Source organism: Ceratina calcarata, unplaced genomic scaffold, assembly GCF_001652005.2.
Source record: "Ceratina calcarata isolate Rehan_Ccalc_2016 unplaced genomic scaffold, ASM165200v1 scaffold72.2, whole genome shotgun sequence".
NCBI classification, from domain to species: Eukaryota; Metazoa; Arthropoda; class Insecta; order Hymenoptera; family Apidae; genus Ceratina; species Ceratina calcarata.
Genome location: NW_017178472.1, coordinates 2,316,741 through 2,331,619, shown reverse-complemented (window position 1 = coordinate 2,331,619; position 14,879 = coordinate 2,316,741). Strand labels below are relative to the sequence as shown.

General features: G+C 38.8%; 1 protein-coding gene across 1 annotated transcript in view; it reads left to right on the top strand.

Moving 5' to 3' along the window:
* LOC108630271 (spindle pole body component 110) overlaps positions 1 to 14,879 on the top strand; it is a 56,765-nt gene that overhangs the window by 2,655 nt on the left and 39,231 nt on the right. The window contains 1 exon segment of the mRNA XM_026818005.1: positions 12,793 to 12,859. Within this exon segment, the coding sequence (XP_026673806.1) occupies positions 12,842 to 12,859 (18 nt within the window). The 5' untranslated portion in view covers positions 12,793 to 12,841.

Here is a 14,879-nt window from a genome sequence, read left to right as displayed (position 1 = left end):
GGGTATCGATGATTGATTCACTCGACAGTTTGCTAAGCTAGAAATTGTCACGGGACACGCGCGTTAATTGCAGCTAACGCTCTCATGGCTGTCGCGGCGCGGCGATCTGTCCGTGGGCTTTCGCCGGGGTAATTTATCGGCTCGCCCACGTAAGTCGGGATTCCATTAGTAACTTATTAATAGCGGCCCGGCCCGATAATCGAGCGGTCACGCGAGAAACCGCGGCGACGACTACAAAGACGGCTGTGCGACGCATCGATCAAAACGACGTATTCGGTTCGCGTCTGCCTTTCAAAATGTCTCTTGCACGTTTCGTAACTTAGCCATTAGGACATTCGTTGTTTCGAAATTTTTGTCTATTTTTGAGCTTATTTCACATTTGCTTCTAATACATTGAATGCATGTGTTAAAAATATGTAATGAAGTATCTCTACTTTTTATATAATCAGGAATATTTATGATGTAGCAATTTCTTCGTGCAATTTTAACTTTCAATATTTCCTTATTAGTACTGCTTTATATATCGTTTATATAATTTTCTAAAATAATCTATTCATAATTATTTGGCCCGGTCACACATTAAATTGTAAAAAAATTACAAACAACATTTAGTAAATATGTAACAGATGATTCTGCNGAATAATACTTTCATGAATGGAGTTAAGGACATTAAATTCGAATTGCAACGTAGAAAAAATGTTTATAGATGAGTCATGTAGCATTTTCCTGACAACGTTTCACGTTGTGACACGTCAGGCCCGGTACAAATTGCTATAGAGCTGTCAGAAGAAAAGCAGGCATACGTAATCTACCGCTGAGCCGACACGTCCGCGTGGACGTAGACGAAGTGCGAAAGCTGCCACGGGCCTACTCACTACCGACTGGGGTTACGTAACGAAAATGATCCTTTCCCAGACGCGGAGCCGCATAACGCGCAACTTTACTGTCCTTTGCTATCCCACGTTCGAGATATCAAAACCTGAACTTCGTGAAACGAATAAATTATTACTCAAGTCGTACTTCATTCCTTTGCGTTGCATTCTGTAATTTGTCCCCCCACAGGTTTCATGCGTTATCAGTTTCAGTTTTTACTTTGATAATGAACGATCTATGCAGGTTGTCTCCGAAATCGTGGTACAACCGAGAAGCGGGTAATCGGTCACATGAAACTGAGTCGAAAATATATTATATAATAAAGTTCTTTCACACAGGACTTAATTTCTGAGAAACGTGAATTCGTTAAGGAAGTGTACATTGGACAATATCTGCTTCGTTCATCTGATCGCAATTGCTACAGTGAATGTGTAAGTTCAAATAATATCAGTTATAATATTTTAATGAATTAGGTGATAATGAAGCATGAAAATATAGTGTGTTTGATCGTTTGAAAAACCAAACACCTGAATGTCACATTATGATAAAATAAACGAAGCAGATTTTGTCGAAGTACATGAGTAGATATAACTTTATTACATATTTTCAACTTAACTCTATGCAAGGTGTCAGTGTCACTATGTTAATTTATATTATTATTCCACATCGGTTTACTATTGAATGGTATACCACGTGTAATGCAATTACTAATTTAATGCGAATGACATTCGCGGTAAGACTTAATTGAAAAACAATGTCGATAAATACTGGTGCTCGGTACCAGTACTGGCGACGTTCCAAGCAATCAACTCGCATTCTCTGCCGCGGAACGACTCGTTGAAAGCAGCTGATAGCCCGAGGCTCGATTGCTCGTAGAAACGCGACGCTTAATTTTACGACGCCGGACAACGAGTCCGCATTCCATGCGACAGAAATTTTCGTATACGACACGATTTCGAACGAGTCGCCCCGTGCCTCTTATCGTCGTCGGTACTTTGATGTTTATGACAACCATCGTAGCTTTTTATAGTCGATACTGATTTCAACCGAGGTTAACATGCTTATATAATTAATTGCGCTTTAATCATTGTATTGATCTCAGTTTTTAGTTACTTTTGCAAAATATGTATTTGTTCTCGCGCATTTATTAATTCAATTTTTTCTTGAAAAGAATAAAATTCATATTATTATGTTTAAAGGATAAAATAATTATTTTTTATACTTCTCTTTTCAAGTCAATATTACAAATGCTTTATTTTGTATAAAAATTCACAATCTAATTAAAATTAGTCTTGCAAATCAATTGTTTGGATACATGGAATAATAATGAATGAGAAGTACTGGCGATGATCCAGTCTCATCGGTAAATAGGTGATGATTCGTAGTAAATTACACGGTCTGTTGCGCAGCGCAGTGTCTCCGAAATCGTGACCGTAGCCGCGGAGAGACCGCGTTGCGATAACAGGCCGTGGCCGCGACTAATGGCGAACACGAGAGATCCGAACCCGAGGCTGGGTGCGTACCTATCGGGTTATTAATCGTTCCCACTTTCAGCTCGACTGCTCCCGGCTCTGTCGTTTCCCTAAGGACAAAAAGAGTGTTCGAATATATTAAAAACTTGACAGTTGAACCTTTGCTTTTTACTTCATTCTAAATGTAATTAACTCCTTGCGCTTAGAATCGTTTAATTCGATATTTATCTCAAAGATTTGATAGCTATCTCGATTCATTTCTTTCATCAAATCTTGTACAATTAACTTCATGTAAATTATATTTAAAATTATGTATAACAATATTTGTATATAAACAATTGCTGTCTCATAAAGTGAACAACATATCGTTCACGTATTTCTAAAGTGACAAAAGTCAAAAGTTAATGTTTTGGGAAAATTGGGAACACTATTAAGTTTAATAAAAGAAAGTAACTACATAACCAATAATTTTCGCAACATTTATGAGTGTTAAAGCAAAATGATTCAATATTATTATTGCACACTCACCTGCCAATGTGTCACTTTTGGCCGAATCAATAAGGGCAGCTTGAAGAAGAGAAAAGTGACACTAGTGTTCTACAGAGGATGTGATTTGAAGTTAATTTGGTACATTTTTGGAGTTTGATAAAGAGAGACTGTTCAATTCTTAGATGGTGATAACTCAAAAATATAGGTTCTTTATATGTTTCACTTTAGAAATACGTGTTCGATATGTTTCTTGAAAGTCGTTAAATAAGTGTTGAGGGGCTTAGGACAGATTAGTTATGAGGACGATTGAACAACCAAGTAACAAGGATGAAAAGCGGTAGAACGAGACACGGTGGACACGAGAGAACTGGGTCGAGTATCCTCAGGATCGACCAGCGAAAGTGTTCGAAGACTTCTCGAAGAGTACCGCGACTCTCCCACACTATTTTATTCGCGGTCGGTCGAGCACCGATGCAACGCCTACTCCGTCGCGCCGCGGGTGGTCGGGTTTTCCACAGAACACTCACCTTTTCCATGTATCCGAGTCGATTTCAATATTTATCTCTATGGAAAATCATTCACAATAAGAACGTAGAAGAACGTTATCCTTTGTTATAAGCGTAACAAGAATCTCATTTCTATTTTTCATTCTCACATCCCATGTATGTTAATCTAAAATACTACAGAATAATTTTCACCCTCTTCTTTCTTTGCGAATCTAATTCTCATTAACGCATTTGCATTATTAACGTATATAATACGCTCAATTTTCTTGATTATTGTCACCAAGGCTTATCGATACTTATGTTTAGAGTTAATGAAGAAAAAGAATTAATGACAAGAACGTATTTCCATTCGTTTGTATGACACAAATAAATTAAGCTACCAACTCTAGTAACAAATTTTTACCAATCCTAATCTCGATCAGGACACACTCGTTTACTTTTATACAATTTTTCATCTATGACGAATGAAAATCTTGATCGTTATCAGAGACAGGACAGGATAGTGTAGGCCGTAGGCAGAGAGATCGAGTCCGTTAGACAGTCGGCAATTATAATTATCGGAGGAGGAGTGGCCTACCTGTTTGGAAACGTGCGTTACCCGATGTCCTCTTCCCGGTTCCCGATGCGATGGCGTCACGATGAATGCACCCGTGGAATGCCGCGCGGATGTCACGGGGACTGGGCCGCGGGCCGGGTCTCGTGGAAGGTTAATTTCACCGCGAGCGATAAGATCGGTAGCAACGGATTACGCGGCGAAACACGCTCCGAACACCTGTAACGAACGTGATTTCCTTGCGTCGAACGGTCCCCCGTCCGGTTTTTCCTATGTACATCCAACGTACACCTCCGTTCAGAAGTCCTGGGACACTTCCAAGTGCTTGTCTATTAAAAGCTCTGACGAATATCCTAAATTTTTAATCATCAGACATTCTTTTGCTCGGAAGAATATAATATATCGTAAAACGATCGTACTATGGTAATAACTATATATTATTCATGCAACAAGTTATACAATAAATCGTGAATATTTTTAATAAAATTGTATTTCAAATGTAAGACTCTAAGAAACTCGCATGTATTAATTGTAAGACTCGTGAACGAGAATGTACGACATACAACGTACAACTGATGTTGCTTGATACATAAGTATGTCACAGTATACATGCCATGAAGAGCAGCAGAACTTAGACCATTTTTTTCTCGACACGCCGTGGGATTTCCAGGTTACACGATCGGGGTTAACGACTGGGGTGTAGCTGATCGGTCTAGAAGTACGAGATTCTTTTATCCGTTACCTATCTTGATTAGGCAAAGCAATGGACCGTAGTATTTAACAAGTACTGAGTACAGTGACGATATGCTGGAATTAGAAATGAATTTGATCATGGAATTTATAGGAACGATGAAGAGTCTGAGAAACCAATTTATACGTCGTAACAAAGTCGATAAATAATATGTAGACTAACAAAAAATATTTTCATCTAAAATAAAACGATTATAATGCCAATTTACGAAATGAAATCTAGACACGTTTAAAAAATGATAATATGTGGATTTTTTATTGAAAATTGTTTTACTGGAAGTTCAGTTTTACTGAAATCATTCACTTCTTATTCTATAATATTTCATTTATTTTAATTTATCATTGATTTTCTATAATATTTAATTTAAAATATAGTCCTTTTTTATAAACAATAAGCAGTTCGTAAAACTTATGGAACTCTACGTAAGTGTAAGTGTAAGGGTCGAGCGAGGCCGATCGAATAGACGATTAATTTGTCATGGCCGGCTGTGTAACATGCGTGTAGCGTGCACCTCCGGCGGATTGGCACGGCCGAGTGATATTATAAGCGTGCGCCAACGATTCCTCATATTACGCGGTCAAACCGTTCGCCATTAATACCGGAATGATTCTCGAGGCGGCATGCGAACCGGAGGGGTGCCGCGTAGACCCCACGTCGGGAAACGCTGTGATTAAACGGCTATTTTTTCCCCATGCGATGATAAAAGACGGCCGGCTCGATTACATTAAAACCAGCAGAACTGTCTTTCCCCCGCCGCTATCACTCTACTATCGCCTGTTCTCGTGTGTTTCCCTTTCGTATGTAATTTTTTCAAGATTTTTTTTCTCATATTTTTGACTAATTTTCGTGGCTATTATCGCGATGCTATCAAAATCTACCCCTTTAAAGAGTAATAGAAAAATTCATCGATTTGTTTAAATGTTTTGAATATTAGATATCTGTAGAGATCTGAGATATGTACGTTTTTACATATCGTCGGTTTAATACATAGGTTTGGTGAAGAACTTTTTGTCATGGGTAATACTTTAAATTGTACTTAATCTTATTTTTATCAATCCTTTAAGTAGCATTTTGCGTATTCCCACTTGTTTGTCTTGTTCTTCCCCGTTCGATTTACGACGGCCTCGTTCGTTGTTTTTTCCTCATTGCTCGGTAACCTCTCGATATTTCCTCGGTGACGGCTGATGGACGGCGTGTACGAGCCGCGAATGCCTCGTTAGTCAATTAGCCACTCGCACACTTTCGTCCGGACATCTGTTTCTTCGGAAAGCTGACGTCGTACGTTGCGTTGTTGCGAGAACGTGAGACTCCGGTCAGCAATATGGTTTTTGCCGCGTAGAGATGGTTCTTTGGGGGTTGATGATGCTAGAGAGTGAGGCTAATGGGTTCGATGTTCTTTCGGCTTGATATTTCGGAATGTCGTACTGCCAGTTCACGTATATTGAGTTTAGAAATTGAGTGAAGGGTGAAGGTACTTTCTCGATCAACCAGTTGATAAGTGGAAATAAAAAGTTAAAAATTCTGCTTAGACATTCATCTGTCATTTTCTTTCAACTAATACATTATTTTTTTTTTTTTTATTCTATTATTACTCGATTATTTTCTGTCTTGTGGTTTATTCTCTGATTGAGAGCTTAGTTTTTGTGCGGTAATTTCTTCAATCATTTAAGGAATAATCTTTTTCTTAAGATATCGTCGAGATGGAATTTCATCCATTGAAGTTCCACGCCGTGCGTGCAGTTACGCTCGGCGCATACATCGTCTTAGCCTCGATTCAACCCTTTCTTACTCTTTTTCATCCGATGCAAATTACCACCTGTTCTTACGACCCGAGTCGATCCTGAATCATTTTTGCTTCGCTATTCTCGTCCTACACACATACTATGTACAAAAGTAGGCATGCACTATAGTAGAAACTAAATGATAAAAAATACTATCAATATAATTCATCAGTATTTTTAACATCACCGCTAATCTTTATAATTTTGTATTAAACATTTCATTGCATATAGAAGTTTGATCGTACAAAATGATTAAGTAGAATATGATCTCTATGATAAAATGCACGATGCAACATATATCAGCGTTCATTTAGTTGACGTGCGTTGATTATTAGAAGTTTAGAATGCAGAGGCTCAACCAGTCTGGAATCAACGTTCCGTGTCTTTTTCTCCGTAACTCGTTCGTTCGCAGTGCTTCATAAAGAGACGCGTCAGACTGTTTAAAGCCGTTTCCACGGTGTTACGACCCGATCCGACGAGCTTTTTGCTCGTCGAACGATACCGCCTAGAACCGTTTCCGTGTACGCCCGTGGACCACCACCGGCGAGAGGATTATCTCAGAATTACACCGGACCTCTTATGCGACTCTAACTATCTTATGCCGGCTCTGCGCCACCAAGCCTTTGACAACGGCGAGTGGCTATTTAGTACGCCCCCTGATAACGCTAATGTATTATACTGGGTGGATCGATGCAAGTTATTATACGAATATCTTCGCAATGAAGATAGAGGAATTCTTTTTAAGTTATTACCAGTAGATGTACGTTACATCTTTATTAGATAAAGTTGAGAAACTTCTTTCGACTATTTGCGGTAATGCAGTAATTAAAGAAAAATAAATTGGACGGTATTAAATCTTGCGATTAGAGTGAATATCCAATATGTTAATAGAATAATATCGCCTTGGTATCTTAAGCTTGCTTTTCCAATATGTTATCATTGAACTAAGGTACTTAAAATGTCGAGCATAATAAATAATTTGCTTTTATCTTAATTACTAAAATGTGCATATAATGTGCAGTGAAATTTAATACAATTTCTGAAAGGTACAAGACACAGTCTGAATTTCATTTGTTTTGATTGATATCACAAAAGCTTTATTTTTCATAAGGTTCTAGTGATAAATACATGGATTTTGAAGTCTATCTAAGATTGCATTAAATTATGACACGCTCTTCCTGGCTATAATCGGTGTATCACAGAGCAGCGTACTTATCTGACTGCATAATGCACGTGAGTCGCGTGGGTTTATGAGGAATACGTGGTGAACTTTTCTCACTGTCGTTTAGTAGAAAAAACTATAATTTTTCTTACTGTACAAAGAATAACATTATCTATATCATTATGTCTTAAGTTGATAAATTATATGAAATACAGTAACGATTATCAAATGATTTTGTTATACAACATATTACAATTATTCTAGTACCTTTGTCCCATAATAATAGTAACAAAATAAAATAAGTATGAAATGCAGCATTTATTATAAAATTAAACAATAAATTAAAAATATTACTCCTAATTTTTGTTTTGTAAATAATAAATTAGCCACTTGCCAAATTTGATTATAGCTTTGCATCTATCATTGAACTAAACTCATTTGAGATTATAATGCATACAGTCTTGTCTACAAATGGTTGATAAAAAAACAAACAAGATTAGCAGTCTCGAAAGAGTCAACTCCCGTATCCTGTATCTAATCAACCGATCTCATTTTCGATTTCACGTTGGTAACTACTTACTTGTGTAATATCCACGTCGAGCTTTTATTCTCGTTGTCAGTCAATCTTGTCCTCTTGCAACAATGAACGTCCGTAACTATAGCTCCGGTCAGTTATCTTATCTCTGCCACATGTCAGTTTCTTGATCTTATTAAATCAATCCGTATAAAGGCATTATTGAATTACTAACCAACTGTTTGATTTCATCCAACAGAACGAAGTGTGTACATATTGTTATGTCAGTATACGTATCTCAAATTATGAAATAGAATGATTGTATTCCTCTTTATTTCTGACTCTCCTTTTCTATGTCAGAAACAGATTTTACACACGTTTGAAAGATTGTTCATTCCTCGTTAAGTTCGAGTGGCTCGTAAATAATTTGGAAATGAAAGGATCAATCTGGGCTTGGGACGAGAGGTAATGAATCGCAGGCGTCCAATTACGCATTAATAACAAGGCGGCGTAAAAGGACCGATTATCTCGCTTCGGGTACGTACAATGTGCGAAAGTCAGCGGCTTGTTTTCCAACGAACGAACTGACGGTTATGGCCACCGCCGTGGACAGGAACCATAAATATATACGTGGTCCGTGAGGTTTCTGCATGCCCGCCACCAACGGATTATTTCCTTAATTGATCGCCGCGGCGGTCCACCTTCGAGTGTCGCCTGACGATCCTATCAACGATCCTTATCCCCGAGTATAGGTGGCCTCTCGCTGCTTAATCTACGAGATCTCGCGCGCGTGAACGTCTCCCACGCCCGGCGTTCGAAAGCCAGGGAATATTCATCGCTTCGGTTCCGCGTCGCCGCACCGGCGCGAATAATTAAACGATTCTGACCGACGGCCGACGGACCACGAGAAATCGCGACCGTGGGCGTTCACGCTTCTTCGATAGAGTCAAGTTAGGTCGTTGTCGGATGCGGATTGATTTCAAGACAGTGTTCTACTGAAGAAGAAATTCTTCTGTTTCTGAGCATTCCAATAAGTAAGTGTAGATACAGATTTTTATTATATGCACAAAAATTCATGACATGAGCCAAATTCATTTAAGAGCCACATTCATATCACGATACTAAACGTCTAGACGTACTAAACGTACTAGACGTTTGATTTCTTTTTAAAAAATGCGTTTCTAAAGTGCATAAATTTTTGGGATTGACTGTATAGCCAATACATCCTTAAATTGATACGACAAATTTTGTATTTTGTATAAAGTCTACGTATGATATATTCGTATTCTCTCGGATATGAGAGAACCAAATTTGTCGTGTTACGAATTAACACTGTTCTACGGATTGCGCACGATTCCTTTACAAATTGATACCTGTTGAATCACGTGGAAGCTTGCGAATACGATACGGAAATCGCCAAGCGTGGGTGATCCGCATTTGCCTAGAGCTCAGGCACCAGGAACAGTCACGATCGTAATATTTAGTACGTCGACGTATGTACATATATCCACATTTATTGCGTCCCCTCGCGCGCGATTGCCTCGTAAACTCGCGGATATTCTCGGAAATCACCGAGCGTTCTTTTACTCACCGAGTGACAGCTCTTTCTAACGCAATTCCAACGTATGTGTTCATAATTTAGTAGTATTACGAATTATCTTCGAGTGTCAGTTCCTTAAAACTTTTTATTTAGATCAGGTTAGTTTAGGCGGAATAGGTTTACTCTCGCTTAGTCTATTCTTTACGATGAACGATACAAAACTGAAAGGATTTTATGATTGATCATTGATCATTATTATGATCGAGAATGAGCAAGCAATTTTAAAAGTAACTACTTTACTTTAGAAGATTTGGTTAATGAAAAAAGTTGCCAAGTTTCTTTACAAAAAAGTGATATTATTTTATTTAAATAATATTAAATTGAAAAAGCAAACTTTCTTACATACATATGTATTTTTTAATGTTTATCTTCTGTGTATTATTATTTTGTCTGTATTGTTTTGTTTATAATAAAAGCTATACTTCATCTTTATTTCCATTTATTTTTTTTATTTTGCTCGGTGATTAACAAGTTTGATATGCTTGCCTTAAAACATTTTATTTAGAGAAAAACAAATCTATATTGTAGTTTCGAGACAGAGCCAGAGACGAAACACGAGATACCGAGACATCATAGATAGCGGATCGATTCCTGTTATGCTTTGGTGAACAGTTTCTCGAGCATTTCCGTTAAACGCGACGTTCGAATAACCGTATACGTATACGAAAACGTCGTGCATCGGTTAGCATAATTATAGTTGCACATGGGACAAAGGAGTAAACGAGAATCTTTACCGTGGCATAGGAGCACGGTCGCCGGTCGTCGCGAGCGTTGTCGCCGTTATCTTTGCGGGGCACGATCGTTTCTCACCGCCTAAGTATACGCTCATCGGCGCGGGCGGCGCAAGGAGCGTTGCCTGTGTAATCTGGGATGTTAATCGGGCAACATCGACTTGTATTACGGTACAAAGTAATGTCGTAATATACTACATAGCCGGCGGTGAATTAGTTTGGACGTTCAATGAAAATCGAACCGACTAGCTGTAGAGTAGTACAGAGCGTAGAATACAGGGGCAAGATCGTTTATTAAATGGCGCGCGCGCGCGCTCGGATTAATCTTGTTCGTGCAATGCATTAATCGTTTCACGTTTCAAAGGTGAACCGTGCATCTGAAATGAGGATCGGACGACGATTTAGGTATAAAAATCTACAGCAGCGTAGTATCTACACTGGCAATCTTGTAAATCGCGTGTAATCTTTTAAAATAGAGAGAATTTCTCCCTTTTTCTCTTTCTCTCTCTCTCTCTCTCGCTCTCTTTGGACTTGGGAATAGTCTAGAAGGGTTGAACTCGCAAGCGCGAGCACCGGCCTGTTATAAATAATTACCGAAGCAAGACATTGAACACATCCTTTTCTTTTTCACGCGGTTTTAACGACGCCTATGGGACACGGGGTGGGGGACGAGTAATCATAGCGATGCGCCGCGTAATGATTCACGGTAAATTCTTTGACCTAGCTTATTACTTTAATTAGGGAACGCCGCGCCGCGCCTCGCCGGAACGAGACGCGTGACAAGCACGCGGAGTAAGAAACTTTAATCACGTTTATTATTAACGTTAATAAATTGGCCGGTGGCACGGCGTGGCGAGGATACCCGCTCGTCGTTTTACGCATCTTTTGTTGCCGACGTCCTGTGACCAAGAGAGGAAACGGTACACCTTTCTTTATGGTTTTTGCTCATGTGAAATTCTACGCTTTGTACATTAAAGCACGCTTTACTTATTAACGTGGCTTTAATATTACGTGTAATAAATTATTTATAAAGGATATAAATAGTAATTAATGAAATATGATATTATTAGCTGTAATATAATATACATTACCTAATTACTAATACAATGGTAACGAGTAATGGTAATAATATATTATAAATATATGAAATATAGAATTCGTTCTAATATAAAATTCCATCGATGAAAGGTATAGTAACTCGACTCATACTCATTATGTGAATCCATTCTATATAATTGCATTAAGTAAAAAGCAGACTTGCTACCTACGAACGTATACCCATTCATCATCTTTACCTCGACAGAAGTTACTTTCTTCTCGACGAAGTTTCATCCAAGAGGAACAACCTAATTGCGCTTAATGTCAAGCGTGCAAATAATGTACTTAAGAAACTTTTTGAAATTGCCAATGTATCATTCATTCGAATAAACAAATATATTTCAAACGACATGCGAAGAAACGCAATGATGGAAACAAGTTTATAACTGGATTGTGCATTTTACAGATATGTAAAAAATTTTACTACGTAAAGAATGTAAACAACGCAGATGGTTCATAAAAGTGTGTACAAATGAATGTTAGCAAATTATGGGAAAATTCATGTATCACTACCATCTGTGCATTATATTTAGCGAGGTGGTAACGGTGTCAGCACTTTTCGCGACCGTCCAAATGAATATTCATCGGTTCCCGGGCTGGTTGCCCGGTGCGCGAGCGTGCGTTGCTCCCAATTTGTCACACACCGTGGCATTATCCCATTTCGCTAATAAAGTAATATTACATTACGCGAAGGCGCGCGATGCACCGCGGCTCGATTTTTTTCATTTTTTAAATCCGTTGCCACGGCGCGCAATTATGCAACTTGGTAATTGCACGGCGCCCTGCCGGCTCGCCAGTCAGCCCGTATCATCGCGTAACGAGACGCGACTTTATTACTGAGTTCCCTTCGTATATCTATACCGAGCTCAGTCGCGTAGAAAAAATAACAAATACCCTTTTCCTCGGTGAACGACACGGTGGATGTCTCATAAATTATGAAAAAATGTGGAAAATATGGAATGTAAGCTCCATCGGTAAAGATCATAGTAATAACTGGATTTTTAATGTTAAGATACTAGATTGTATTCTTTATTGCCATAAGCTGATAATTCACTATTGATATGACAAAGTTGAGTACGAATAATTCTGATGACTTCATAATCATAATTGTGAGATTATAATTCATTATAAGTATTTAATTTGGACTGGAAATAAAGAGTTGATAATCATATGTGTTAGACTTCATAAAGAGCTTCTTTTAATGGATATAATATGGCGATGGAAAGTTAATGCCTAACATTTTCTGGTTCATTATGTTGCAGGACCGTTAGAAAAAATTCGTTGAATCGGCGACAAGAAGGGGAAGGTGAAATGATCTATCGTACCAAGGTAAGTCCTTGATTTTAATTAACTGTATTCGTAATCGTCAGGACGATACCTAATTGAAATATAAAAGCACAACGTAACCGAGGCGCGTCCCCGAACTGGTACATCGAGTCGTAAAAAGTGCTGGCCAACAACATCGAGTGCGTGTCGCGCGATTCCAAGGACACCGATTTCACGGTAGATACATTAATGCAGGGCTCCGAGCCTGCGCGTCGAATAAATTTCCATCGGGACACGCCTTTGGATGCTCGATAATTCACCGGAGTTTCTATAAGGGGTCCAAACAGGGAGATTGTTTCATGAGGATTATCTCTAGGGGTAATACGAACACGTATGACATATGAATATCAAAAGTGTTTTGAAAAGAAAATAAGTATATTCAACATCCGTATAAGTTACACAAAATCAATCTGTGATGAGTTAAGAGAAAAACATAGTGCAATTGAAGTTACTTATATTAGATGTCATGCGTTGATCATTATTACATTATAGAGAAAACGACAATTAATTATTTATTTTAAAGCAAGTAATCTATATAATTTAATTTTTCCACGATTTATTATTTAACATTAATAAACAAGTATATGTAAATGATGACTGAAAAATTGACGGTGTAATTTAATGAGAATTACTATCAGTTTCTTAAAAATTGTTTGAAAATTAACTAACGAAATCAAATTTCCTCCATTGAATGAAAGATCGATTGTCCTGATTATGCAACCGAGGATTTTCGAGGCCACAAACGCAAAGTCGCCCGGTTTTAAAAGCTGCTCCTTTGCCTCGGGAGAGCGCACTTAATCTTATCGCGGCGAAGGGCTTTTGTCGGACGGGACGCGATGCTTCCTCGAAGCTTTGTTATCGGGCCCCGAACGAGGGCACGACTTTCGCCTCGACTTCCGCTTCACTGGCTATCGTCCGGTATCGGCTCGTTTCCACTTTTGTCGTAGGCCAGGCAACAGAGGAGCCAGCAACGCTTTTAACGCCAACGATACACCGGCGATATCCGCGCGACGATATTCGCATCCCTATCGACTCTTGTACTCTATTAACGATAAACATGCTTTGTGCCGCGTGATAATTACGGTGACGTCGTTTATTTAAGAGGACAGTCCTGTTTTTAACTGCCCTGTTAAATACAATTTAAAATGCTACAATAGTTAAGTTAATGAAACCTTTTAAATGCAATTCATTTATGTAGAATTAATTAGGAAATTTAGAACTATAGAAAGTATTTTAATTTCAGATAAGAAATGAGTAGACCAATTCTTGTTTTTTTAATTAATACAGTGTATTTTGGGAATATTTTGATTTATGTATCTATGGCTTGCAAGTAACGTGCAGTAACATTCGATTGAAGTAACTGTTAGAGAAATCTGATTGACAATATTTCAAGGGAAGCAACTTATGTTGCACATACGTATCATCTTAATAACGCTTATCAATTAAGTTTTACTATTGAATTAACAGGTTGATTCGATTGGGTTAAACTCGCGCTGTGCGTTTTAACATAAAGCAAGTGCACATATTCCTATTTTGCCAATAATACACGAAACAGTAGATCAGTTTGATGGATTAAGGTAACAGCCCGTGACCTCAACCTGAACTAAAACGTCGCGTTGTTTAGAGCTTGGGTAGAATCGCAGTGCAGCGGTTCACCGGCATTGTTGCGGGCGAACGGCGGACGGCGAACGAAAACGGAATCTAATCTGATGGCGCGGCGAGGCCCACCTAATGGGCAAGCCGTGTCGGAACACGCACCTCTGCTCTCGGACGCTCGTGTCCCCGGCCGAGAAGGCTAAAGTCGTGTTCGCCCTGTCCGATGACGATATCACCCTGACGCAATCGCCATACGTAATGCAGCGCCTCTTCTCTCTGTGGCAAAACCGGACACGCGCGCGGGTCACTCTCTTCTCTTCTCCTTTATCCTCTTTCTGGCGGAACCGCTGCGCTGGTCCCGATGCGTCTTTCAACTTCCTGTTTCGTCGTCGAACTCGTTTCACTGCATTTTGTATAGAGCTTGACA